We start from the raw sequence: 27,092 nt of genomic DNA on the forward strand, positions 1-27,092 counted from the left end.
TTCTTTTACTCTCGGTCCTTTAACCAGATTCAGAATAAAATAAAACACCAAATATATTATTCTGATTTATTACAATTCTGTAGTACTGGTAAAATAAAATACAGTTCTTAATTCTAGTAATTTCTCAAATAAGGATAATAATGTCTTCTTGACTTCATTAAATGAAATAAAAAAGCCTCTGAGGGAATCTGAAATTAATCACACTAATAACGTTGCCCTACATCTTAACATTTAATGAGACTCTTAAAAAAATCATTCTTTAAATGTATTTCCTAGGAGAATCTCTCTGGCCACACCCCGACAGCTTTATAAATCCTCCAACATGACTCAGCGCTGGCAGAGACGGGAGATATCTAACTTTGAATACTTGATGTTCCTCAATACTATAGCAGGTAAGGCTTCTGACTCTTTAATCCTTCATAATATGTTTATGTTTGTCAAAGTCTTAAGCACCGTGACTTGATAGAATACATTTCAGCTGCAGCTTTGTGATAGATTCTGAAACACACGTTAAATTTTATCAGAAAATTCACAACCTATCACTGAGACTTTAGATTCATGTATTGCTGTGGAGGCTGTTCCTTGCTCCCCTTCTGCCATTTCCTCTGCTGACAGCTTTGTCTGAAGCTTTATTAGAGTCAACAAACCATTGCCAGAGAGTGTCTGGAAATAATAATGGGAAAATGTAATTTCGCTACTTCATCATTCTCAGCAACAGCAACCAGACAGCAGAATAACAACAGTATTCTGCCTAGTACAGATGTCACCTGGATTGTGGTATGATTAGATTACAGCATCTTTTCTCATTTAGTCCTTTGAGCTGAAATATAATATCAGATTAGGTATTTAAAATGAGAAATAACTGCCATAGACATCCATTCGTTACTGGCAAAAGAAGAGCTTTTCTGGCAATTGTCATTAATTAAACATTCACAAAGATATTATTCCTTTCACCTTTCCCTTTTCTGTGTGTTAACTCCTGTGGTAATTTTAAATGTAAAAAGCAGCGGTTTTCTACACCGTATACAAAGATTTCCAGGAGGTTGTCTATATTGTGAGTCTTGCCTGTAGCACACATGCTGCTTATGAACCTGCCTGCGGAGAGCCTTCCTCAGACATTTCACTTCAGTGAGCTTTAATTTGAAACCCAGATTAAATTCCACCAGGTGTCATTTTGTGCTCCAGTGTTAAAACTCTCATCTTTACTTGGTCCTGACTTTTATGCTCAGGGCTCTCCTCAGGCCAGACATAAGGCAAATCTAAGTGTGAAACCTAAAGGTAGCACTTCTTACGCTGACCAGTCAGAGGACAGTCACTGTGTTCTTCCCAGTAGGGCAGTGGCAGAATTCAGGAGCTGTCAGTCAAACTCACTTGCTTTGAACCTTTAGGCTTTTGCCTCTGTACTTATGTGGTAGTCATCTTCCATGCATCCATTCTTATGGACATTAATAAATGTGTCATCAAATTATCCCAGTGTGATACAGAAGTGCTACCACCGAACAGTTGGAAATCTGAGGGGATGTTTACCTTGTGCAGTGGAGCAAAAAGCAGAGTCCCTGAAACTACTGGAGATCTGGGCTGGAAAGTCCATATGGTGAAGTCCAGTGCAGGCTCACCAGCTTGGTTCCTAAGCATTATAGCTGCAGTCCCACAGATCTCTGTCAGAGGAAGGAGCCCTGCTGAGTGTTTATTGCTTCTGGCACAGTGTCATGAGAATGCTGCTCTCCTGCCTCTGGACACTGGCTTGTCTCCAGCCGCTTCATGCCTCTTCTACATCCGCCGCCCTTCTGGTGGGAAGGAAATGCAAGCAGAGCCTTGCAGGCTCCCTGACTACCTCACCCGAACTTGGAGGATTTACTGGAGGGCTGGGAAGTTAACCTAGGTCCCCTCAGTCCTTGTCCAATACATTATCAACAGAACTATCCTTCATTAGTAATTTCCTTTTTATGTATTCATTCTTCTGTAAGCAGCATGTCTAAAGTCTTTAAATGAGAGTAGACAAGAGCTGAGCCATTTTTTGATAAAATACTTTTCATTTTCAATCAGTTTAAAATGCCAAGGTAATTTATTTTTAGGTGCATCACCAAAGCATCCAAACCTGGAACACATCATTATGTCTGAAGTCAGTTAGGAATTGCAGTGACACTTGCACTAAATATCCATCAGTAAACAAGCTTCAGCCTGAAGAGGTTTCCTCAGAATATCACAGAGGTCTCAAGAATGTTTTTTGACCTGTTGTTTGATACTAATACTGCTGGGCAGGCTTTATAGACAAACACTTGGGGTGGTTGCATGAGGCAAGTTTCTTTTCAAGTCTCCTAGTGACATTCATCTGTCTTACAAGAGGATGGCCTGATATAAGCATTCCAGGTACTACCTGCTATGGCTAAGGTTTGAAGGATTACTGACTATTTTTACTTTTTATTTTGTCCATGAGTTTGTGTTGTATTTGGGAAAACAGCTTAGTCACAACCTTAGTGACTCTCTGTCTCAAAGCATTTAATTTCTGGCAGCTTTTTTGGTATCAGTCTCTTGCTGATAAATCTCATTTGTTCATGTGATCTCACTGTTAATGGTATAAGCTCACTTTCTCATTTTCACAGCATTACCTGCCATCATATAAAATCTTTCAGCACTATGTGTGGGTGCTTTTAAATTAGAATAAAATTTATCTATGATAGATGAACTCCCTACCAATGACACACACAAAACTTTTTCTGAAAACAATATCAGAGAATGAAAACTGACTGAAACCCAACAGGTAATTCTATGCATGGCAATAAACATTTTTATTCCAGTTCAGAACAAACCCCATAGTTTTCCATCTCTTTGAGAGAAGCTAAAATCCCTTCAAGTTATTTTTTGGAAGATAAACCTGGTTTTATAGTTCTAACGAAATCTGCAGTTCAGCTAGGAAGCTGACTTGTAAAAACTCATGAAGAACTTTGGGGTATTTCAAAGAATCATAATATAAAGTTCCTGGCAAGCCAGAAACTCACCCGCAATAGAGTGCACATGAGCTCAAAGTCAAATCACAGGGGAGAAAGCTTCAAAACAAATGTATGTTAGAAAGTCTAGAAGTTCATACATCCCCAAGCTGATCCTGGCTCCACCATTGCATGGCATGGTACCACCAGGACTTGAGATCTGGGAAACTGCAAGGCCGAGAGCTATGAGGCAGTCTGAATGACACCACAGCTTTTACAGCCACGCCTATATTTCTGTAAGTCTTCTGCTGAAAGGTATTCCTCAAAAATATTTCCTTTCACCAAACAGGTGTTTTCTGAAGAAGCACTAAAAAATTAAAACACTACAGAAATTAAAGTACCTCTACCACTTGTTGATCTGGTTTTGATAATAACTGTTATATACAGTTTTCATAGCTGTGCAGGTACATCTGTATTAAACAGATGCAAATTCTTACAATACTCTGTAGACAGGACCCTCAGCAGTCAGAGGAAAAGAGAGGATTTTCTACTTTTTACACAAAGACGGAGTACTGAATATATTCATGACCTCCTCTGCTAAGTAAAGACAAGACATGTATTTTCTTTCTTCTTGGAAATCCAATTTCCAAATAAATTTTTAATTATGATCTTTCGTAATGAGATTACATAAGAAATATTTCCTTAAAAGTTACAATTTTTTTCTTTGCCAGTAATTGTTCATGTAGGCAGCGATAGCCTAGTTTTAGACTATTAACTGTTTATCTAAGCAACATCTTCTTGTCTTGCAATATTATTGGTTTTAGCTACTGAGAAATATATGCATCAAATTTTTTTTAATTCATGTTGCCATTTGGCTCCTCCTGGCTTACACAGCCAGTATTCTGAGATGTAGCTTAGTCAGAGACGTGGGGTTTGCCACTTAAGAAATGTGGATTATCCACCAGTAAGTAGGTGATAATTAAGATCAATTTGCTGTTTTTTCCTCTCATCCAAATAAATAGAGGTCTGCTAACAAAGTGGTTTAGTATATCTTTTGCCAGTTCTTTGTAGCTTCCTTTTTTCTTACAATGGTGCTTAATTAGTGGCTAGCCATCTACAAAACACTAAGAAAGCACTCATGTTTCTTGTGATTCTTTTCTGAAACTATTCAAGAAGCAGTAGCCTGGAAAGAGAGACTTTCAGAAGTGAGGGTTCTGACATCAGCTCGTTTCTTTCATTTGTGACATGCAACAGGGTCCTTTCCCACAAGGAATCCTTTGCCTACTTGTTAATACTGTTAATATTGTTAATTACACAGAGTGATTGAACAGAAGCACTGAAATAAATATGTGAATCTCTTCTTAAATCTCTCCCAGTTTGTCAGTATGTCTGTGCTGACAAACGTGGTCCCTGGCTATCCGATACATTCTTAATGTTTGAAATACTTAATGTGTCCCCTTGGAAAAAATCCCTCTTTCTATGACATTTTTGAATCTTTACATCACCCCACTACCCTTCTGATATCTCATTGCAATTTCAGTTCAAAATTGCTCTGATCTTCAGAAGTCTCCAAAGTCTTGTTCTAACCTGCTTCTTTGGTTCTCTAGTCAACTATTTTCTCACCTCTTTCTTGCCCTCTTTTCTGGCTCGAGCATATTTCATCATGTTTACAGCTCTGGGTTTTCCTCACAAAGGTAAACAGTACACTCTGCTACTTATCAATCAGCCTCAGTGTTATACTCTCCATGCCCCTGGTTTTTGTCCTGGTTGTGTAGACATAAGCCTTCCTGGATACCTTCCCCCTCCTCCTACCTGTTTCTTTCTCAGGGATCCTTTCACTTTGAAGGCTTGGAAGCAGCTATGATTATACTAATTTTCCTTTCTGCGTGGTACCAGCATGTATGTCAACTGAACCATCTGGGTGATATAGGAAACAAGTAATTTTTACTATACTCGATTACAAGCTCATTGAGTGCTTAAAAGTAATCCCACCACAGCAAAAGGGATCAAGAGGAGTGGGAGCAAGAGGTCATTTTGTAATATGTTTGTAGTGCCCATTGTTTTGGTTAGAAGTCTAGTTTTCAAATCTGTCTTACAGTATATAAGTGATTTCAGCAGATTTTTTTTTCTTTTCAGATTGCTGTATATTAAGTGTGTTTGCATTTGTATTCATTGGAATTTTAGTTTTTTTAAAATCCTACCTGCCACAGCTTTTAAAAGAAATGGAGAATTATTACATCCATAATTTTTGTAAGCAATTTCTTGTAGTGGAAAGAGATTATTTTTAAAGGCTTGTGGAAAAAAACCCTGACATCTTCAGTTAGGTAATAAATTCAGATGAACTTCTTCCCCCTCCCCCATTTTTTTTTGCCTGTTTAGCATTTTCCACTTTTTTTACTCTGTGATGTACAAGCCCTCACTGTTTAATTATGTATATATTTAGCTACTGCATGTGTTGGGCTTATTATTGTCATCTAATTAGATGTAACTTGAACTACTCGCTTCTAGAAAAATCATTAAAAATTCTTTCCTAATGACCTAGAGATGACAAAATGTCTGTAAAGTGTGAAGAAGCAGACAAGCACAGGAACATCGCTCTTAAAGAGTGTTAATCCAGATGCTGCAATCATCTAATTAAACAATATTTTGCTGTCATTAACATTTTAACCAAGGAATTGCAGTTATAATTTCTTTGTCAGCTGTCTCTAGCTCACTTTACCTTCAAAACTAAAGTGCCATATAAAAACATTAAATTGGATGGTTTAATTAAAAAGTTTTTTTTAATGAAGAAACATATCCAGTATTTCTGAGATCTCATTTACTATGCCTCATTTTTATTGTTCAAGCAGATTAGTGTCACAGGCTTGCGATATTTCATATTCAGCCTTTAATATTAATCTCTGTAAGCCTACTTGGAGAGAAATCTGAGGCTTCTGAAAAGGTATAGGGACTACTAATAGTGGTACAGGTTTATGTTTTATATTTATTTAGCTAAAGAGCCAAATAATTCTTGCTGGAAGCACCAGACTATTGATGAGATGGCTAAATATATTCATCTGCTGACTTTATTCTGAAAATAATCATTGTGAAGCCAGAACTGATCAAGAGACCATTCCTAATAAAGTGAAACCTAATATTTATGCATGTTTAGAATTAGGGATTTGTAATCCCATTATAGGCCCAGATCACTGTCCTCCACTCAGATAAGTATAGATGTGTGGTCTTTCTTCATCGTGTAGGTTTGGTCTCCTTTCACAATTTAAATCATGGTTCATCTTCTCAAGGCAGTTTTATTTGTTGATATTAAGAAGAAAATTCTTGAATTGAGAAAAATAAATCACTAACATTTTTATTAAACAAATTAATAGCTATTCTTAGTAGTTAATCTCTTCATTAATAATACATGTTTTATAAATATTGAAGTAGGAGAGTAGAAAAAATGTTGTTTATTTTTTTCACAAGACTGGTTATATTTATCAAATATGTAATCATGAAGGCTCTTTTGTTTGCATCTTATCCTACCTGAACTGAGGGATAAGCTGCTTCAAATGATTTCTTATTGTGGGGTGAAAAAATGCACACAGGAGATACTGCAGTGTCCTGACATGGAGCTAATGTCATATGATAATTTCTTCATGTGTCTATACTGTAAGTAACCTATCAAAACCACGCAGCAAAGGAGAACTCATACAACATCTAGGCTCAGGATTGCTTTTTTCTTACCCTGTTGATTTCCCCATGTGGAATGGGAACAGAAAGTGAAAATGTTGTTGAATGAATATTGAAATTGAATTGATATGAAATGAAATGAACTAAATAAATATCAAAATTAAATGAAATCGCAATATGAAAAAATCTCAATTTTGAAATAAAAAGTAATTTTGGATAATCCTATGTTTCCTTTCAAAATTTTGTGAAAGGATGTTCTCACCATTCCAAATGTTTCTACAAAATGTTTTCAGTTGAAGATCTTTATTACTGTGAACTTTTTTCCATACAAATTTTGGTTCTGAAAAATCTTCATTTTTGCTTATGCTTTGTAATAGACTACAGTCATGTCAGTCATTCTCTTCCTGGATCTCAAATTTCTTTTAAATTGCTGTCTACACAAACACAAATGTCTTTCTTTTGTGGAAGCTTTTGCACACTCTTCTGTTAATTAAGGATTCTGATGGTGAGAAAAACACTTACTGTATGAAGCTATAGTTTTATAGAGGCCAGATTTCATAGAACCTTAAGTTTGATAATCTCAAATTTGAGAGATTGAGATACTGACAAGTTATATGTAATTAAACCTTTGCAAAGAGGAAAATAATATTCTGATTTGATGATTGTGGAAAATGAGGCAGAGTTGTGATTCTCTGAGACATATAGAGCCCCCTTCCAAATATCTAAAAGAATTCATATTCTACCAGAGAGTACCTTTCCTTTTCCTCCCTTATATGGATATATTCTGGTGTATTTCTTGATTTCATTGTTTGATACATTCTTCTTCTGTCCATTCTTTTGCATTTATTCGTTGTTGATATTAAAGAAGTGGTTTTGTTTCTAACCACACAGTGCTGGTATTGCTTTTTGTAACATAGTTGTATTTGCACTTTAATTACTTTTTTTATATATTCTTGTGAGCATCTGTGTGTTTGAAAATGTAAAAATGAGGACACAGCTATTAACAGTATGCAGTTTTCCCATATCCAGTGAAACTATGTATAAAATAGAAACACATTTCTTGTTCGAATTCTATTTAAAAAGTAAGGTGTTTGTCGAGCAGTGAAAGTTTCACATTTCATTAAAGCAGAACTGATTTTTATGGAGAATTGCAACTGCTACTCAGAACAAGGAAGCCTGTGTTTTTCTGTGCTGGGTTTTGTACCCTAGGAATCTGTCCAGAATCTGGAAGGAAGCAGTTAGTAAGACAGGGCTGTAAATCTGTCGCAGGACTGGGAATTGTTAACCTGGATTATTTCAGTCTGCTAATTATATTATATAAATACACACACACATATATTTATGACCTGATTTTGTTTTTTAAGACTCATGTTACATATTGTGTGGTTCTCACTAAATCAATAGGGTAGATGATTCTGTGCTAAGCAATTTCATTTGTCTTATCACTATAATTTACATTCTGCTAAATACTGGTGAACACATCAAAAAACAGCCTTTCCCAAACTCACTTTTCCTGGTGATGAATTCATAATTTTCAGTTCAGTGCACTTGCAGGTTATTCTTTTGAAGCGGAATCTAAAGATGGCTTTTGCACTTTTGAGCTACTGGGATGATATCAGTGTTTTTTCATGATTGAAGAGAGTGGCCTGGGGCAGTCAGCTCTGTCTTGTATGGGAGAGAAATGTTTTTTAATTTTCAGAGTGATTACAAAATAGTGTTGGAGCAAACATGACTTCATCTTTGATTCCACAATTGCAGTAAAATCTCACCACTTCCTCAGTGAAGAAGAGTCATGGGGAATAATGGATTAACATGGACTATCTCAGACAGACCTGGATTTGCAAACCTTAAATTTAGCCAGTTGCTGTTTTGAGTCTCATTTAATCTTTGCCAGCTCGTGATACTGCATAAAGTTGCTAGGAAAATAATAGTCTAGTGCCTTTATATGTCTACATTTGTGCTATAAGACTATCTTACTGGAAATTGAAAAAAAAGTGTTTCTTGGCATATGCTGCAACAAATGTAACCCCTAGATTTTTTTCCAGCTGGAGAAGTGCATGCTATTTCCTAATACTTAAAAACTTTCTTTTTTAATAGGACGAACATACAATGATCTGAACCAATACCCTGTATTTCCATGGGTTTTAACAAACTATGAATCTGAAGAGTTAGACCTGACCCTTCCAGGCAACTTCAGAGATCTTTCAAAGGTATGCTTCAATTTTGTTAAAGACAGTCAGCCAAAACTTTCAGGAAGATATTTTGTTTTGTATTTATAGTCTGGTTAAGTAAAATCTTTATCTTAAAAGTCAGAAAAGTTTGAAATAGACTTTTCTATTTTAGAATGTTTTTATACTGAATGTCTACATTATGCTACTTCTGTGTCCCTGACTTATCTGTTTCCAAATCCACAAATCCTCTGTACCTTCTGACTTGTGAAACATAAGTGCATCAGGCCACTTGATCTCACTAATTATCTCCCTTATTTTATAAAAGTTGATCCTTTGGAAATAAAAAGCCTGGATGATTTCACTTTATTTTGCAGTGACTAGAATAGTAATATAATCGCAGCACCTCCTTTTGGTTTAAACAGTATCTCATCCCTATTGGTTTTTGTTGGGTTTTTTCCCTTCCATCAAATTTGGGCAGTTAACCCAGAATTATACTAAATTAACAGTGTGCTTCAAATGGAAACAAACTGGTGGATACTTTACTTATGTTATGAAAAACTTCTGATCTTTCACAGTATTATAGGTATGTTTCACAAATGTGTTTTTTTGGTTCTGTAACACCATTGTAATCTGTGCCAAGAACAATAAAAGATCCACAGACTTGGCTTAAAGACCTATGATCATTTTACACTGGCTTGTTCCCTAGCATGTATAAAATATTGCTGGTTTAGGGCTGTTCAGAGTGATAAACCTTTCATTAAGGTGCTTACACTTTTCAAAATCTCTCAAACTCACTTCTTGTATTAATAGCACTGTGTGTGGTGAAGTGAAACAAGATTAGACAGCGTCTCCTGAGTCCTTCATTAGGTACTTAGTTTTGGTTGAATCCAAATTTTTATGGCAGTCTACTAAAGTATGTAATTGCTATAGGAAATAGTGTGATAGCTGAATAGATAGGTTTTCCTCATGAGTTAGTAAAGATTCATTATGGAATTAGTGCTTATATATCTTATTAAGTATCATCACTGCACTTTTATTAGTGCTCTAGAAGGGAAACGTAAAATCAAGCCCATGGCTATTTATTTTTCTTCAAGAATCCATGCAATAGTCACATTTTCTTGCCTGATTTGATAACTGCATTCTCTTACCAAAAGCTGTCGGTGGTTTACTCTGGAAAAGCTAGGTTATTGACCACTGAAAACAAGCCTAGTTAAAGAAAATGGTCTTTCTGTTAATATCTGAGCTGCATTTATCCCATGAATGTGTGAGAAAACACAGGTGAAACACAACTGTAGTGTTGTGGAATCCCTCAGAATAAAAGGGATGTAATTGTCATTTTTTTCCAGTGTTCATTGTAATAAAATCTGATATATTTCATTTCACCATGGTTTTAAAAGGAAAAATGGATTAATGAATTCTACTTTTTATTTAGTGCAGTGGCCAGTTAGTACAAAATGCCTTACTTTGTGCACTTGGTCTGTTATGCATTACTTGCATCCTGTTTCAATTTGTGCATTATCAGTAAAAATCTTCAAAATCAGAACATATCTGAAATATTTCCTTGGCAATTCTGTTTTGATTTTTGATACTGTCCTATATCTGTGAGTGCCTTCTTTCCTTGTTAGGGAGGTGAATCCTGAGTAGCCTGGTGTTTAAAAGCAGGAGTTAGTGATTTATTTTTCACATTATTAAATCAGGGTGTGCAATCAAGCTGCAGCCAGATCTCTGAGGCAGGCACACACAGTATCCTTTCCATGAGGAACCACTTCCTTCTGTCAGATTTTACCCTGCAATGGAGAAATGTTCCTGCAGATTTGGTGGCAAATCAGAACCTCCAGCTAAACTGTTGATGGATAAAAATCTCCTTTGTCAGTTCGTGACCTTCTGTCTCCCTCTAAGCTTGCCCTTCTTAGGTTTCACAAAGCTTCTGTCCTTGATATTTAGTATTTAATGCTCCTCAAACAATCTTTTGAAATTATTTAGAATTCTAACACTATTGCATATGTGGCAAAAGCCCACAAAAGCAATTAAATAAAAACGGAAATCACTTATCATGATTTTTTTTTCCCCTTGGTTTAAAATAGTTTTGGTAGTTAAATGTAGGTGCTAAATCTAACCTTTAAAATAAATAATCAATGTGTATTATCACTCAAAGTTCATACAAAGCTCAGCATCACTTCTGATAATTGACAGCACTACTTTTGAAATTTTTTAACCTTTGATTCCTGGGCTTTCTGTAAAAAATATAACGCAGCACCTTTGCGATACCACAACTCCTAAGTGAACATACATGACAAATGCAAGTCTTATGTTTTTTGGAGATGAAATTAGATGCATTTGACTTGCTTACAATGTCAATAACAGAGTAAAACATATGCCTTTTGCATTTAGCTCAAACTTAAATATTTACATTTTTGCAAAGCCATCTTGAACATGTAACTTGTCCTTTCCTTCCATTCCATTTTATTCTGGTTTTGTGGAGCGCTTCCTATTGTGTTATTTTTACATTCAGATGTTGCTTGTTCTCTCAGAACAATTATATCTAAATATTAGTCTGAAAATTCCTCTGCCCTTTTTCTTTGAAGTGTTCAGAAATTCCCTTATAAAAGCCAATTTTTTTTTTCCTTTTACATATAGTTCGTGATTTAAAACCAGGGTCTGTGGGCATGGAAGGTGCCATAGCAGTGGGATATATTGGACCTCTCATTTGATTAGACAGTGTAGGTTCAAGTTTTATTCATTACGTATACAAGGTTAAAGGTTATATTTGTTGTTTGACAGGATCAAAACCTAATGAAAGAGGCTGTCATAGATACATAGATTATCTTTTCACTATCAAACCACCAGGTGATCTGCTTATTTTCTTCTTTGTTGAGATTTCCTTTGGCAGAATACCTAGGGTACTAAATATTAGTACAGGAAAGGTGTATACAGCCCTTACTCTACACTAATTTTTTGGGAGTTCAAAACATATTAAAGTGTGGTTTGGTTTCTTTGTGTAAAATTGCATGACTTTGACTCCTAAATTATAGGGAATACATGGTTTTGACTTGCTGCATTGTCCTTGCTCATTAAAGTGTAAATGGGAATTTCTCCTCATTTACTTCCAGTCATACATCCTGTTAAATAAAATGATTTCTTCACCAGGCAAAGTAATACTAATATTGACATGCGTATGAAACATCACACGCCCATTCATTGAGTGGAAAAAATTATGTTTTGTTAATATAGAAGCTGTTTGACTGATGGGTGGTGATAAGCATAACCACTTTTCCTTATTACTGTGCCATTTCAAGAAAAGGAAGTGATAAAGCCCCAAGGCTTCTAAATGTAACAATGCAAATGAACACATTGAAGTGTGAATATTTCAAGGCAACCACACTTAATACTTCCAAAAATGTATATGCTGTGGAATAGAGTTTATGGGCTTATTAAGAGCCACTCTCACTGGAAAAATGAAATCAGTTTCTAAAACTTCTCTCTTTACCACATGCAACTCTTCCATCAGAAGAAAAATGAGTTTAATTCTCATTTATTTTAAACACTTGCTTTTCTTAAATAAAAAGTTAATTTACTGAGTGAAACTCTGGTACTTAGAATCTGCAAGAACTCATATTTGATAATGTGGATATCTTGTTGATATGAGTATGCTGAAAAAAAAGGCTGTTTACAAATTTGGATGAAATTGCAATGTATTTGTTTAAAGATGTCCTAAGATGTCCTACATATAAGTTGTTGTTTGTTGGGGTTTTTTAATAAAAAAGCAAGCAGAGAGGAAAAGCTCACTTTTCAGTGAGAGCCAAATAGAGCCACATTCAATATTCCTTTTTGTATCCAGCTACAATTTTGTGCAGTACACTACAAAAACAAAGCAAAGCAAAAAAACCTCAAACAAACAAAAAAAAACCCCAAACTAACCAGATAAGGTAGCTGCTGCATGAATTAGAGTCAAGATAAGCAGAATATTTCAGTGGCTGGATAAATAAGATGCTACGTTCCGTTCTGCTCTCATGAAAGAAGGTAGTTCTATGAAGATAGCTGGCAAAGCAGTAAATATTACATGAGCTAACATAACATGTCCAGTGGATATAAACACTAGATGTATTGACAATACACTTGTTCAAAGGCCAGATGTCTAAAGATATTACCCAGGTAAAAAGAGAATGACATTAATAGTAGTGTGTTTTAAATGTTAAAGTAAATACTTACTTTATCTTTAAATGGAAAAAGAAACATAAAATAAACTCAAACAGCAGCTTTTAGTACATCAGAAGTGAAGTGGCTGACTAGGCATTGTCATAGAGTGAGTTGTTTTGGTTGGTAGGAATAAAGAATATCTTATAAAACTATTCTATGGAAAGTTAATACTATTTGATATGAGCCCTTAGAGAGGGCTTTTTTTGTCACAGACTGACTGCATCTTTATTCCTTAAGTATGCATTGCAAAATTTCTTCTTCAGCCCCAATAGAAAATTCAAAATTGTGTGGATCCTCCTGTGGCAAACTGAATGCATTGGAAGTTTTTACTGCTATTGTATTCTTGCTCTTGCTCTGTCCCAGCAGGCTAACAGATAAGGCAGTTTTACTTGAGGTGGAAGAAAAGCAACTTTTGCTGCCAAAAGCAAATGACCCAGTTAGTCTAAACTTGGGTTTGTGATAGTTACCCAGTTCTTCACTCTGGTCACTCCTGTTTGGGTGGATGCAGTTATAGAAAACATGCAGATGTCACCATTCCCATTAATGCCTTGACCCAAAACTCGAGGCAGCTGAGCAAACCTTTGTTTATCTCCTGGGATTAGAGTTAGCATGGTGGAGCTGTAAGTAATGTTCTCAGTGCTGCTGTAGCCTCATTGGCTGGCATGCTAACCAGAGTCACATCCACACTTTTTCTAATAAAAAGCAAATTATGTGTTTGGAGAAAGCATTTTAAAAAAATATTATAGAAAGAACTTTGTATTTAATGTTCAGAACAATTTATTTGACTCAAATTCTGTTTCTACATTTGTCTTATGGTTAAGATATCGACTGAGATATAGTACCTGGATTGAGCTTTGCCTTTGCATTGTTTGCACAAGTCATTTTAATCAGTGCACACAGCAGCAGAATCTCAGTGAAATGGAAATAAAATTATATTATGTGAAGATACAGGGGTTGCTATAAAAATAAATTTTTTCTCCATTTTATATCAATGTTACTAGATAAAAACTGAGGTAGTTGACTTTCTGGGCTGAGAATGGCATATTAACGATATAAAAAAGTCACCAAAGCTCCCTATATATTCCACAAGAAATGTGATACTACCATTACTGTAGAACTTGTCACCTAGCAGGGCACATGCCTCATCACAGTAAAACTGGCTTAGTTTCTAGTTTGCACAACTGAGATTCAAAGTCTTTACAGAAAATCCATGTCTTCACTGAAGATTGAACTGTTACCATTACTTTGGGTAACAGCATTTTGCCACATGGACATTAAAAAAGCACTAAGGAAATCAGGGGCAGATATTTCTGAATGTACTCCCTGATATTTTATTTATGGATTTTTTTTCACTTTCAGAAAATGCCTGGTCATTTGGTACACACAAGCTGCACTTTCCATTAGCATTTTCAATGTGTATGGTTTCCTGCAGCAGGGGAGATTTAAGTCCTTTCGTTATTGTGCAGAGGAGTGGTTCACATCAGGGTCTCCATGACTGCACAGAAAAGGGAGGACAGATGTTCCTTGTATTTCTTCACCAGAAGCCAGAGATAACTGATGTACTGCTGAACTAGAAGCATGTGTGAGCATGGGCAGCTCCCAGCTCTCCTCCCCATGCACTGAGACAGTTGCATTACTTCTGGGGTCCCAGTTGTCATCTCTGCATAAATGGGCCCATGTTTGCTCTCTAGTCCCTCTAGAGCTAGCTCAGAAACTTCCAGTACACCCTTGTTTTGCAAGTTATAGTAATTCCTAAGCAATTTCCTCATGAACACTATAAAGCTTTGTGGAATGAAAGAAATGAACCTGAATCTCCTGAATCCCAGGCTGCAAGCCAGATCATTAGTTCATCCAGTCCAGGATCTGTCCTGAGAAGTCGAGGTGAGACTTTCTACCTGAAGATAAGCTCTACCTCACTTCCTACGCTTTCTTCCTTCCTTCTAAGGCAAGGAAGGGTAATCCCCAGAAAAGATTCTTCCCAGAGATATTCCCATGAAAATTCCAGTACCATGCAAGGACAGAAATTACTCCCATTTGATCATTTTTCTTCAAATGAATCCTAAAGTAATTGAAAGAAAAAATAGATTCTGACTCTGAAAAGAATATTAATGAGGTTGAAGATAATCGTCAGAATACAGCTTTTTTAGGTTTATCACTTAATAAAATTGAGCATGTATCTTCTGAAAGTAGATTATTTTAGCTACTTGTGCAGGCATTTTTACATGAAAATGGGAATGCATCATCTTGCATCCTTATATCTTTTATCATTTAAATTGAAATAACACTTTTCCTTGAAGACCCTAGGAAGCTTGATGTTGTGTTTGAATTAGTATTTTATGCAATTTTGAAAATTACTGTCAAATTCTTGAAAGGACTGTTTTATTAAATTCGACTATAGATATATTTCTTAAGTAAGTTATTTAAAGGTATGGACTAAACCATCATTAAAATTTTGCTTGTCTGTAAAATAAAATACCTAGTAATTATTTCTAAGCATCAGTTATGCCTCAAAGGTCTTGTTACTGTAGTCAATTTACAGTGAATAATGAAAACACGTAGCTTACTTGATGAAAGACTTCTGATCAATGTCAAACATATTTTGAAAGGCTAAGAGTTTTCCATATTTTCAATCTTGCATTAATCATTGTATTCATTCTCTACTCTGCCTTCAAACATATATGTACAATTATATTGTGACAGATGACATCTCTGTCTTCCATAGCCTCAGAATTCACTGTAGCATAGGGTGTATCTATCTATATAGCACTTACAGCATTTAAACATTGGTTGTTATGTAAGGCTCACTTCTTCCAGGCTCAAAAGAATGATGCATCCCAATGAGAAAGAAATGCACATTAAATCCCTGTGGATGAACCAAGAACCCCTGTCATTACTGAAGCATAAACAAGAAATGCACAGCAGGTGGAAACAGGGTCAGGCCACTTGGAGAGAATACAGAGGTGGCCAGGGCAGGTAGATATAAGATGAGAAAGGCCAAGGCCCACTTAGAGTTAAATCTTCATAGTGGAGGAAAGAGATATTCTGAGGGTGTTTCTCCATTACAAAATACAGTCTCACTGATTTGTCTGCCAGTTTGTGTTTCCTTCTCAGAGGGAGTGTACATTTCCTTTTAATGGGTGAGGGTGTGAATTATTGTTTTAGCTCTTGAAATTTGCAGTTGGGACTGAAATTTGTTCTGTTAGACAAGTGGATACAGTACCTTAATAAGGGTGGTGTCAAGCAGGTTCCATCCAGTCCCCAAAGCAACCCAAAGCCCTGTTATAATTTAGGAGAATGCACATATATCTGCATGGTTTGTCAGTCTAATAGGAAAAGAATGTACTTTAATAAGTCACTCTTTCATGGAAGTTGCTGAACAACCATTTTTATATATTGGCAACTTAAAGACTGTAATAATGCCATTGTGGCAGGATGTGTAAAAAACTGTACAACAAAAATTCAATTTTTTTTTCATTTCCAGTAGTTGGGAAGCAAGCCTGGAAAGTGTTATGGAATGGCTCATACTTCTTTTTTAAGACTGTTTCGTGAGGTCTTGCAGTGCAATCTGCACCAGATAACACTGATCCTTTGGGATTACTCATACATTTTACACATATGAGAAAACTATTAACATCTCCATGGCACAAAGTGCTTAATGTGAAAAATGCTGAAATCATAATATTTTAAAATATAAGTGTTCACCAAACACTGCCATTTAAAAACAAGCTCTAAAATGCCAAATCAGAAAACATCATGTTCTATGTCAGCCTTTTTCACAGCCATCTCAAAAAACACAGCTGTGCTGAAGGCATAAAGTACTTGTAGCTTTATAATATTTTAGTTACATACATAGTATAGTGAGACACACTGATTTGACCTTGTACTGATATTTCCATTCCAAATGACTGGATTTTAATTCAGTAAAAAAATCGTGCAGTGGAATAAAATGTGAGAATACCTATTAGCATTTTGAAAAGGGTCAAAGTCCTTGTGTGTATGTTTGTTTTCAAGTTGAAATATGCTTAATAATATTAATTATAATTAAAATTTTGATTAATACAAATCAACTAATCATTTAAAATTACAATAAGTTTATAAAATTATTTGGTGTGGAAGGGTGCTCTCCTTTAAGTACTATACTCTGTGTTTGGTTAGCATTGCTACAAAAGCTAAAATCTGTATTTTCTTCATCCAAGTAACTTTTGTGTCACACACTAATATATACATTTGGAAAAAAAAAATTATGTGGGTTAAAAAATCATAAAAAAGCATGTATTCCCTAAGTAGCCATATCAAACCCAACAGTTCCTACTACTGTCTTACATATCTTTTGCTTTTTACTGAATTTGTATAGATTTTCTGTTAAGTTTGCTCAGAACGGACCTTGAATTTGTGAATAACTTCCAAATTCTGTTGGTTTCAAGTACAAAGCTTGTTTGCTTTGCTCAGTAAAATGCGGCTTTGTTCAGAAAGTACATTCAGTCCTGAGGACTATGCATGTTTTCTAAGTATTTCTGCTTAGGATCACCAGACACCATGAGCAGTTCCATGTGAAATCTTTTCATCATGAACGGTGCATTACAAAGTATCCTGTGTGAGCAAAAGTCACTTTTCATTAGCTGTGTGATTATGGTGAATGACAGCAACAGAAATATTAGTTTGGCCTCAATGCATTTTAAATGCAGTTTTAGAAGTCTCTTCTGAACAATGTTACTGAACTAATTGGGAAACAACCTATACTTCAAGAAGGTCTTGAAAGTTTGCAGATGTGGATCACTTATATTTGTCAATTAAAATAAGGAAACTCATAAGACTTTTAGTACCCAAAGCCTTTGAAAATAAATTCTAAGATTACAGCAATCTGGAGGGGTTACTGCAGCATGGAATGAGTTTGGTTGCAGAGTCTCTGATGTAGTGAATCTTAATGCAGAATTAACCTATGACATATCAGACGTGCTGCCCTTCAGCTGATAATGTATTTGACCTCTTATCCCTTTGCAGCCTATTGGTGCTTTGAACCCAAAGAGAGCAGTCTTCTATGCAGAACGGTATGAGACATGGGAAGATGATCAGACTCCACCTTATCATTACAACACCCACTACTCTACATCTAGTTCTACATTGGCTTGGCTTGTTCGTATTGTAAGTATTTCTGAATCCTGCTTTTCAGTAATATCTTTATCTACAGCATCTCTTCTGTCACTCACCAGTGTTTTGTTGGTTTTTTTTAAATGAAAGCACCTTTCTATCAAAATCTCTTTGTTCTTCCCCACTCAAAATCTCAGAAATTCTCTAGATACACTGTATGTACTCGTTTGTAGTATTCAGGGAATCCTTTCTACCCAAATAATCTGAGATATATCTAAATACAAAATTTTGGTGGGGTAAGGCCATACACAATGATAAAAGTGCATCTAAAACTAAATCTACCTAAAACATTTTCTCTAGACAACAGAGAAATCTGATACTACTCATGCATTCATTTACTGTTTTCAGGTAGGGACAGATGTGGACAACATTAAAGAAAAGCCTTTGTAAAAAGAACATTAAACTCTGTCAAATTGAGAGGGGAATTATGGAACCAATTTTATATTAAAGCAGCATAGAGTAATATTTTATGCAAACAAACTATGCTTCTCTATGCATTTATGACTCAACAGTTTTCAGAAATGCAAAAATGTAGATTCTAACTTCAAACTGCTATGTCGGTTCTGGAAACCTCATGCTTAAATCCTATCACCAAAACCAGATCTAGAGAAGGGGAGCAAGCTTCACAGATAGAATAAATCTGAATTCAGTTTATGTCTTAACACAGTGAATTATAGAATAAAGAGTGTTGATGAGAGACTGAAGGTTTCACAGAGAAACCTGAATTAATGAAAAATTGAGTCACGGTGTAATTACTGAACTTAAAGTACACCCTGCCAATAAAAATCTGTCGCATAAGGTGTATTCTAAGCATGTTTTTCACACAGCAAAACAAAGCAAAGCAGAGTCACACTCCTATGTGGGCTGATCACTGTATTAGTTTTAAATGTTGCTAAATTATTCATGTAGTGTGAATACATTTTATGGTACACATGTGCTTCTTTGTTGCCTTAAAGTATATTAAAACCAGTGGTTTGATTTGCATGTTTATCTGTTAATTTTGGCTGCTATTCAACAAAAGATCCCCTCTTGCTAGTCAGCAAATTCTTAGGCCTGAAAAGAAAGTCTGCTTACAGGCTGAATGTACAACACACCAAGGAATATTTGTTTCCTGTATTAGGCTAATAGCATTTTCACTGCTATTTATATAATACTGTAGGTATTCTTGCTCTCTTTCTCTTTTGCCCTAAAAGAGCAAGAGAACAAGGTCTCTGTCTTGATGGCCTTGCAATATAGACCTGACAAATTACGTTTGTTAGAGCAAACAATACATGTGATGCAGAAAAGGAAAAGCAGTGCTTTCCAGAGAAGAGCTTGCCAATGGAAAGAAGGTGAAAACATAAAAAAAGAGAACTTAAACACAGGAGCACACCTACATAGGTATTTTAAAGTTTATTAAAATATGATTGACCAGCTAAGAGCAGCAATCTCTAAAGGGAGTAGACAACAGAAGTTCAAGAAGATAGATATGGGAAAAGTTTAAACCTCGGAAAAGGAAAATTAAAAGAAAGTAATGTGATGAGACTGGATAAGGCTGCATATGGAAATCCAAAATAGATATTTGAAAATAAGTGTGTGGAGAGGAAAAAAATGTAGCTATGAGGATGATAAAGCCATTGTGATCCTTGGAGAGATGTTCTTGGCGACAAAATAAAGGATGAAAAATCCTAAGGGAGAAGATTGTGACAGTGAAATTGATAGATAAGGCTGTCAGATTTCTGTAAGTTAAAGTAGTATTTTTTGCTCATTAATTTCTTCAGCTAGTGCTTTGGTATGAGTCTGTGAAGAAGACTGTGTAAGAAAAGGTAAATTGCAGTTTTGTCCAGGAAGAGGATTGTGACATTAAGAGATGCAGATATTCAAACAGAAAAAATCATTTCAGTGTTTTGAGCTTGTAGAAGATTGCAGTAGAGCTTTTGGTAGACAGTGACAAGAAACAAGAGTGAAGAAGTGGAAACGAAATTCATGGGAGAAGACTGTGTGGACCAAAGAATGTAAGAAGAGGGAAAGCAAAAAGAGAGAATGAGAGAGAAATCAAGCAAACAAACAAAAAAGCTCTGACAAAAAGTATAGTGGGAATTAGATAGTTTAGACAGAAGCAGAACAAAACCATACAGAGTAATGGGGATCCAAGGGGAGAAGCTGCCTGCCTAGACCTTAGGAAATCCTACTTGCAATAAGAAAAGTTTCAGCCACTCTGAAGTGTATATATATAGAGAGAACTGTGTAATTGCCACAAAACCTTAAAAATTATTTTAAATCTTGCTTTTTGACTTTGACAGATGCAATCTGGTTTCTGTCAGTTCTCTTCAAAACATTGCTTTTAATATCATATTTCTGAGCCAACTCTGTGATAGTCTGCTCCCTACTGCCTTATATTTCCCTCTGTTGCTTTCCTTTATCTGATGTATTGTGGTGGATTGGCTTTCCTTTATCTGATGTATTGTGGTGGGTTGGCTCTGGGTGGATGCCAGCTTGGCAGGAGAGAGAAAATATAAGGAAAGGCTTGTGGGTGGGTTGAGGTAAGAACAGGGAGAGATCATTCATCAGTTACCATCATGGGCAAAATAGACCCAACCTGGGGAAAATAGTTTACATTATTACCAATCAAATAAGAGTAGTATAATGAGAAAATAAAGCCAAATCTTAAAAACACCCTCCCCTCCACCCCTCCCTTCTTCTCTGTGCCTAACTTCACTCCCAAATTCTCTCTCTCCTCTCTGCCCCTGAAGAAGAGGATGGGAAATGGGGGCTGTGGTCAGTTATTCACATGTTGTCTCTGCCACTCCTTCCTCCTCAGTGTAGGACTCCTCACACTCCTTCTCTGCTCCAGCATGGGGACCCTCCCACAGGAGAAAGTCCTCCACAAACTGCTCCAAAGTGAGTCCCTCTCATGGGCTGTCATTCTTCATGAACTGTTCCAGTGTGGGGCCTTTCCATGGGGTGCAGTCCTTCAAGAACAGACTGTTCCAGTGGCATCGCAAATCCAGCCATCAAACCTGCTCTGGTTTGGGCTTCTCCCTCCATGGAGCACAGGTCTTGCCAGGAGCCTGCTTCAGCACAGGTTTCCCAGGGGGTCGCTGCCTCCTTCAAGCATCCACCTGCTCAGGCATGGAGTCCTCCAGGGACTACAGGTGGTACTCTGCTCTGCTGTGGACCTCCATGGGCCGCAGAGGGACAGCCTGCCCCACTGTTGTCTTCACCATGGGCTGCAGGGGAATCTCTGCTCCAGCACCTGGAGCACCTCCTCCCCTCCCCCTGCACTGACCTTGGTGTCTGCAGAGTGCTTTCTCTGACATATTCTCATTCCTCTCTCTGCTGTTGTTCTGCAGTTTCCCCTGCAACCCTTCTGAAGTCTGTTATCCTAAAGGCACTACTAATATTGCTGACAGGCTCAGCCTTGGCAAGCAGCTGGTCCATCTTGGAACTGGCTGGCATTGGCTCTGTTGTCATGGAACAGCTTCTCACAGAAACCACCCCTGTAGACCCCTCTACCAAAACTTTGCCATGCAAACCCAATAAACATATCAGCCTAGTTTTCCAAAAGATATTGTATGCATTAGCCTCAGTTCTGTCCTGCATCATCTCTGCCTCTGTTTTGTCATTAATAAATTAGTCCCTGGTGGTATAGTTTTCTCTTGAGTATTTTTGTATGCTGAGCGTCCAGTAAAAACCCATCTTTAAAAATTGCCGATTTCATTATGTTTTTCAAAAATCAACAGCAGCTTAGCATATAATATGCTGAAGCTACTGATAATTACAACAAATACAATAATTTTATTATTAATGTCTGTTCTTCTGCCTTTCATCACACTCAATAGCATAGGGTGTAATCCTGAATTGATACTATGAGCTACAAGTGTATCTAAAAAAGATTCTGTTTGTGCTTTCTGGTGAGTTAGTTGGGCAAGTCCAGGTGTGTTTTATTCTCTTCTGTAAGAAGCTAGACAGCTTCAGGATAAGCAATGGCTGTACCTCACCAGGCCATATATCATAATGGTTGTGGTTTGTTTGAGGATAATACAGCAGACCTTGAAACTCTGACAAAGCAAGTTAATAGATATACCCTCTTTCTGTATAACCTCCCTGCCACGTGTGCATGCACAAACTCACGTGAAGTGAAATTGTAATTCTTAATTTACCTGAACATGTTTATTTAAACTATTTCATTGTATATTTCAGACCACTACATCATACTAGAATTCTGTATGGTCAGGCAAAAATCCTCTAACTAGCTTCATAAGGTATGAACTGAGCCACAGCCTAGAAATATTTAGTGCTATAGTTGCAAATTAATCCTGCATGTTCTCCAGAAACAGGTTTATATGCAAAATCAACTGTTTCTGTAAAGTGATCAGCTTTCTTTCAAAGCTGAAGGGTAGATTAAAGATTTGATAACTGCTTTACAAAGATAGATTATGAATGTCAAAGTCTACCATATTGTATTAGTATGATATAGTGATGATAAAAACTAACAGAGAACACTATGATTTATATAATATTGCCTTTGTGGTGTTACTGAAGTCAAACCATGATTAAATATTTTGCACATTGTACATCTTTAGATCTAAACCCAAGGGATTCTACTTATTCTGTAGAAGTCAACATCACCCACAAATTTGTTCCAGCAAACAGAAGAAAGTGTATTCTGGAAAGGGTTGCATTATTCTGTTGACATAGTTCCATTTTTGTGTAAATGAAATTGAATATTCATAGTTTATGGCTAGGTGACCTTACCATCTGGTTCAAGAGCCATTTTCTTCATGTGCATTTCCATCTGGAGCAGTGAATACTTCAGTTGTAGGAGACAGAATAGTTTAAACAAAGAATCCTACATCAGAATGCCATATATTCCAGTGACTTGACCTGAAAAGTAGACAGAAGGAAACAAAAAAATAGAATGATTTCTGGCTTGAATCCTGTAGAATGTGAATATCAGCATTGTTTTCAGAATTTTAGATGAAATAGGCTAGAGTTATGGCACAACTGGATGCTCTCAGTAGTTGCTGTTGAAGAAGTTATGTTTGTGTGAATTAGTTGCATCTTCATTGAAACAGAGATCATTATTACAGAGCATGATTTTTGGATATAGTAATCAAGATGTGTGTAGAGAATTGATTTCAGGTTTCTGTTGCAATTACTAAGGATTTGTACAAGGTGGAAGAAATTCTGAATCTATTATGAGTCAGGTCTGATTGAGCTGAAACCAGTTTTTAGTGAGATTCAAAGGTGAGGAGGACTGGAAGTCCTTTGGTAAACAGCAGTGAATCTGAGTCTTCTCTTTGGTAGATTTGAGCAGGGCACCTACAAATATATCAGACAAAAGATGTATGCCATTCTGACAAACCCATAAATACTCTCTTTTTCTCCTCTTACAAATGGCTGAAAAGACATTTTTGTTTGACATAGGATGTCTTAGAATGACACATACCTTTCTCCTCCCTCCCCTACTCCCACCATAAATGATTCAAATGAGTCTGGGCACTGTTAAAAGGGAATGGAGGGAAAGAAATGCTGTTAAATAGAAAAATTCCTTGTTCCCACAGCTCAAGTTGGTATTCAGTGTAGTCAAGTATCCCACAATTTCTCATCTTGTTGGCAGTGAACAAGGCATGAATTTTATTCAGAATATTAGGAATGACTGAGATGGAGTTATAATGAAAACATTGTGCAGCTTTATAGCTTTCACAGCAACAAAACCTTTACATGAAATGACAGTAATCGGTATCATAGAATAACAGTATTTAAATGAGTATATTGAATACAGATATGAATTATATTTATATAATATAAGCACTTGACTTCCCAGAGAATAAAAATTGCCCTAAAATTATGTGAGAGGTCTGAGATAAAGCAAGTGAAAGCTCTGATTTCTGCTAAGGATTAAAAATCCAAAAAGATAGGCACAACAGGCCATGGCAGGATAGCATAATAGGGCACCCTGTAGTGCTCAGCTACTAAAAGTTTAATCCTCGATTATGAATTTTATTGCTTTTGTGTATTTGTCTCAGATGCTTAAAATAATGTTGTCATGGAAGTTTGGATTAATATTTTTACATAATTTACAGTAATTAGATAATTTTTTCTGGTTTCTGCTTTTTTTTAATCCATCAACTGATTTCAGAACCTCAGCAATGATCCACAGTCTACTCCACAATAACATTAACAAAAAATTATACATACCTTATAAAAAAAATAGTGATAGGTAGGAGTTGGTAGAAGACAGAATAATTTGTACTCAGATCAACAGTATATAATGTTTTTCAGTATAGGCCAGTTAGAAAAAATAGCATATTTACTATTGCAAATATTTGCAGATATTTGGGAGGAAGAATTAAGTTAAAACTAAAACAATTATAATGTTAAAATTACAATATTAATAGTTTAGGATAAATTAATATCATCCAATTCCTGTCTATATTGTTTTACATTTGGTAGCTCTGAGTCTGAATCATACACATTTTCATTTATATCTTTATATATATCTCCATGATATGGAGCACTGTAAAATCTGGATAGATGAAATCTTTACTTTCTTTCAATATTTCTGTTCATTGTGGCAGCTTATGCTACTCACCAAGTTGAGCTGCCATTGATTTTTAATATTGTGTTTAAATTCTAAACCTCTTCCTCACCACACATTCTTTCAATATTCACAAGTGCCAACAAAGCCATTGTGCAATGGGATTTAGGGTCCTCCAACAAGAAATTATATTGTGATGATTTTGTATCTAGTTCAATATTTAATTAATTATTTAACACATATTAGGATTCTCTGATAGGAATAAATGCACTGGTGAAAGTATGTTTATGAGATTTTATACCTTTGAATGTGTCTTTCAAAAATGAATCTCCAATGTTTTAAGAGGAAAAAAATATGGAGAAAACCCTCCACCATTCAATTAACAGTAGAGTGTCTTGCATTGTTATCATGACACTGATTCTGTATTTGCACTGATAAACACTGAAAGTTAAGGAACTGTCCCTGGCTAAGAGAAAAAGAGCAAAAAAAAAGATTCTTGTTCAATTGTAAACATTCCCTTAAGCTACTTGAGAGTTACTTTCCTGTTACAATGACAGTAAGAGAAATATCCCATTTCTTCTTATCCAGAGAAAGAAATTTATGGGTTTTTTTCATTGAAAGAAAGTAACCTATGTTGACTGTTGTGTATGACAGAAACATTTAATTGGGAAGGTATGTGGAGTAAAAGATACAGAAAAAATGGTCTCCGGAAGTCTGAATTCCCTTTTGTTTTCCTCTTCTTTTTGGATCCTTTCATTACCTTTGCATCCATTCTTTCCTTATGTATATTTTAATTACTCTTGAATGCTCCATAAACATGAATTACTTCAGTCCTCTTTAATCTGGGGTAATTTACACACAATGTGTATAATGTGACATAATTCCCTCAAAAAAATCTTTATTAATGAAGTAGTTCCCTGCTTTATTCAAAAGTTTCAGAAAAAGAAACAGAGAATGTATAGAATAAAATTCAAATAGTAGATTAATAATACTGTAAGAACAATTGTGATCTGTTTATTATGAACTGCTGGGATTAGCAAATTTCCAAATGATCATGATACGCAAGGAAATAAATTTGCAAGTGAATTTAATGAAAGGGACCCTTTTAAAAACACACCCCATGAGACTTAGGCAAAGAGGAAGAAGCAGCTTCCATCCATGTAGACATACTGTGAACTATTAGTTGAATAAGAGAGCTAACAGAGTGGTGCTGGAAAACCAGGGAGGTAGCAATGATCTCAGTATTCAGGTTCTACTGTCAAGTTTAGGATTTGGTCCCCTCTTAATCCCTTCCCTGCAGAGGAATGTGGGACATAAAAGTAGCTTACCTGGACTGTCTGAGACTTGAGCTGTTCCTCCCCAAAAGTTAATAGCTATTTCCATTTAGTAAGTATTAGAAGTGTGGTTTCAGATGGAATTAGCAAAAGTAAAGATTAAATACTTAATCTCTGTAATTCTACCACAAAGTAATGATAAAGCTAGATACCCTGTAACCATAGTCTGCATCATAATGATCGTACAGCCATGCTGCTCACCAAGAAGCAAAGTGGAACCTACTGAGGTCTTTAGAATTAAGTGAAAGCAAAAGAAAAATCAAGAGATGGGTTTTTTTAGGATTTTATGTTGGCATACCAACATACGAGGGAAAATGAAGCACAGTTATATAAATAGTACAGAGTGTGCATATGGTGGTTGCAGTGAAGGAGGAGGTCATTGTGAACTAGGGCTAAGATACATAGGTCTGCCACTGATGGGTAATTAGTCTTATGGAAGAGAACTCAAGATTTGTGTGTGCAAAATGTATTAGTGCCAGTAAATGTACTAAGATGTTCAGTGCAGATGCCCATGCATAGATGTAACTATGATGTGCCATGGTTTTCTTTAATTCTGTCTTTATGAAGTATTTTGATCTGCAAAAGGCATTTGGATTTTGTTATAAACCTGCTGCATGATTCCTTGAACTGCTTTCTTAATCTGTCTTAATTTCATTGACTACAGGAGCCCTTTACGACATTCTTTCTTAATGCAAATGATGGCAAGTTTGACCACCCAGATCGAACATTCTCTTCAGTTGCCAGGTCTTGGAGGAACAGCCAAAGAGATACCTCAGATGTGAAGGTAACATATATGTTAAATAAACTGATAAATGTGCATTTTCATTCATAGTATTTTGTTTTATGCAAGGATAAAGAGGGTGTTATATTTTATATTTATATATCTTTAATTTCTTTATACTCGGTACACTAGGGAAAGTGTAAATAAATAGATATTACAAAAGTTTATTATTCTAACAGAAACAGTCAAAGATTCTTTGAAGTTGAGTGGACAAAAGGTGTTTTGTTTTTAGAGAAAAACAACCTAACTGATCTAATTTAGATCAGATAATCAGGAGATGGAGAAAAGCCCAATAAATTGTTCTTTCCTGCTGTTAACTCAATATTTGGCCCACTCCATAAA

At 35.9% G+C, this 27,092-nt stretch overlaps 1 protein-coding gene across 1 annotated transcript in view; it reads left to right on the top strand.

Annotated features, from left to right (window-relative positions):
- LOC103798536 (neurobeachin-like) overlaps nt 1–27,092 on the top strand; it is a 101,768-nt gene that overhangs the window by 6,604 nt on the left and 68,072 nt on the right. Inside the window, 4 exon segments of the mRNA XM_009070808.1 lie at nt 277–392; nt 8,694–8,806; nt 17,966–18,106; nt 26,634–26,753. Of these exon segments, the coding sequence (XP_009069056.1) occupies nt 277–392; nt 8,694–8,806; nt 17,966–18,106; nt 26,634–26,753 (490 nt within the window).

Source organism: Acanthisitta chloris, unplaced genomic scaffold (assembly GCF_000695815.1).
Source record: "Acanthisitta chloris isolate BGI_N310 unplaced genomic scaffold, ASM69581v1 scaffold1613, whole genome shotgun sequence".
NCBI lineage: Eukaryota > Metazoa > Chordata > Aves > Passeriformes > Acanthisittidae > Acanthisitta > Acanthisitta chloris.